This window comes from Propithecus coquereli, unplaced genomic scaffold, assembly GCF_000956105.1.
Source record: "Propithecus coquereli isolate 6110/MARCELLA unplaced genomic scaffold, Pcoq_1.0 Scaffold267, whole genome shotgun sequence".
Taxonomy (NCBI): Eukaryota; Metazoa; Chordata; class Mammalia; order Primates; family Indriidae; genus Propithecus; species Propithecus coquereli.
In genome coordinates this window covers 2633284-2636111 of record NW_012148252.1, presented here as the reverse complement: position 1 = coordinate 2636111, position 2828 = coordinate 2633284, and the positions used below count along the sequence as shown (strand labels likewise).

The 2828-nt window shown below is 41.3% G+C and overlaps 1 protein-coding gene across 1 annotated transcript in view; it reads right to left on the bottom strand.

Annotated features, from left to right (window-relative positions):
- GLDC (glycine dehydrogenase (decarboxylating)) overlaps positions 1-2828 on the bottom strand; it is an 87304-nt gene that overhangs the window by 60860 nt on the left and 23616 nt on the right. Inside the window, exon 3 of the mRNA XM_012647403.1 lies at positions 1070-1205. Within this exon, the coding sequence (XP_012502857.1) occupies positions 1070-1205 (136 nt within the window). The remainder of the gene's footprint in view (positions 1-1069; positions 1206-2828) is intronic.

Here is a 2828-nt window from a genome sequence, read left to right as displayed (position 1 = left end):
CATAGATTCTGTCGTATCAAACAGCACCAATCCCAAAAGGAGGGAAAGAAAGGCCTGGGAGCCTCCCCCTTTCCTCCTCTGTAGTTGGAGATCACTTCCCAAAGGGCAGAAGATGCAAAATGCAATGCCCTGATCTTCCCTCAGGTACTTTTAGAACCATGGCCTCTGCCTCTCAAGGGATGCCCGAGATGCTTTCTTGTTTACCATTGGGATATAAACCTCTATTTGGTTCTTTAGGTCATATAACAAGCAGCAACTGTAGCAGGGAAGTGGACTAGGGGTTGTTTTTTCTTTTCAATGGCAGGAGAAGTGCTTTCAGTTGTGTTCAATCAGTGAGGGGGCGGAGTGGGTAGGGGACACGGGTGGGTGAGCACACACACACCTAGAAGAGTAGAAGTGAGTTGTCTAATTGGTGAGGCAAGGTCAGAACAAGTAACTGAGCATGCACAGCTCAGGCCCTCCTCTTGTTTTTTCTAGAAGAGCCCATCCACAAAAGACACATATTCTCTTTCTCTACAAAGTGCTAGCAATATAGTGGATATTATGATCTCTCTTTATCTGATGCTATGTCCTTTCTCAGTTGATTGTGAACCCAGAATATTGGGGGGAAAGGGGACACAATTATTGGTCCCCCTTAAAATCCTGACAGAAGATAGTGGACTGAGATTATCTCCCAGACTCCAACACTGCCCCACTGAGTTAGCTCAAATGGTAGCCTAAAGTCCCAGACTCTCCAACAAGGAACAAAGCTCTGAATCCACCCACCTGCAGGTTTCGTACCTTGCTCAAAGACAGCACAGAAATTAAGTTGGAGAGAGGAAGAGATTACCAGCATCCACAATTTAGAATACTAGAAGATTTTATGGGACTAGAAGTGGGAAGAAACTTCTATTTCCTTAACATTCAAACAAGGAAATTTTCCAAGACAGAGAAACCTGGTAGGTTCCTGGAGGGTAGAGACAGCTCTAGGGTGTCTCCGTGTAGGTTCTCAGATTCCATGGGGAAAAGTGGAGGATGAAGAATCACGCAAATCATAGCACCCCTGTTCTTGAGCCAAGAGATACATTACCATCCTGAGTTCTCCAGTAAGTTCCGCAAAATTGTCTGCGGCACTGAGCAGTTATAATAGCCCATGCCAATATACGATCTCCAGATCTGGTTTTTGCTTGAAATGGCGTGCAGAGTTGTAAGGATTTCATTTTCACCTGATTGTGGGAAAGAGAGAAATGTTACAGAGAGAAAATGTCTCAGAAAGGAGCCCTAATTGCAATTTAAAACCCTCATTTTGTTTTAATATTTATATGAGAATAGCTATATGGAACTTGTAAGAATCATCCATCTAACCAACACTAAGTACTGTATGTGGGAATCTGAAAAAAATCCCCACTCCATTTCTCCTCAAGGTTGGCCCCTCATAATTGTTTTCTTTCTTCTTTTTTTGGCTCTATTTGCCAGAATTGCCCAATTTTAACCCTTCCCTTCTTCCAGGTTTCTTCTGTTCCCTCTGTTTCTGTTGTATTTACTCTAAATAAAAAAAATCTATCTTGTTTTCAGTAAAATATTGTGTTTTCCCTTTTAAATTGCCTTATACTCTCCAGAAGCAGGCTGTTTCAGTTTTAAATAACACACGGCCTACATTTTCTCTAAAATTGTTCTATTCAGTTGGACATTTTTCCTTTGTGTCCAAAAGGCGACTTAGGAAAAGCCCATCACCCACAATGCAAAGTATCAGTTGTAATAATAGACCCACATGCAGTTTTAACCAGCATCCCCATTATGGCACTTAGGTAATTAAGTAAGAAATGTTAAAGATCTTGGATGCAGTGCATAACAACACATTTGTATAATAACAACAAAATAATAATAGCATCTGACATTTATTGAGCATTATTCTGCCAGGAATTCTACCAAATTCTCTTCATGCAGGCTAGGAAACTGAGGATTGAAGACATCACTTGCCCAAGGTCACACAACTTTAAAGTAAAGGATTACTAATCCAGTCCCTCCAATTCCAGATTCCACCCTTTAACTCAAGGGGCAAGGTTGAGATCTGCTACAAATACATCAATTACACTGAAGGGTCCTTTTTAGATACAAATGACAGTACATGGTTCTTTCTCTGCCCCTCTGTATATAGATAAATCATGCCACTAAACTTTATCTGGGATTTAACTACTTCAACAAATTTCTGGCTTTAAGATCTTCTTAAGGACTCGGTCACTGAAACCTTGGAATTGATTGATTTCATTGTTGCTCTGTTGTTAGCCTTACGGGACTATCTGAATACTATTCAATCCTTCTTTATCCTCCCGGAAAATACTTTCATCCTCCACCCCACCCCAGTCCATACACATGCCCCACCCTCCTACTCCATACACATTCATAGGAAATACATTAACAAGAGATGTCACTTTGACAGAATAGATTAAGGAAAGAGAGGACGGTTTTGTATGAATGAGTTTCATGGGTTACTATAATCCAACTGTCTTACAGAAGATAATCGTGCCTTCTTCCACTGAAAGTTCAAGAAATAAGTGAAAGACAGTAAACCCAATTCTGAGGAGATAAGGACAGCAAGCTTAGGAACAACCATGCAAGAAATTCAATCACTTCCCAGATAATCTTCTGGGGGCAGAGTGATTCAGACAGCCAGTAGGAGGGGAGATTAATTAGCAGTGCCTGCCAGGCACAGCCAGCTTCAATTAAGATGCTCTGCAAGAGGGACAGGTCCCTGCTCCATATCACCCCATCAGAACAAAAGGTCCAGCTCTCATTGAGAACAGTTTCTGAAGGGCTTGGCCTGTCAAATCAAGATTCTTTCTACATTA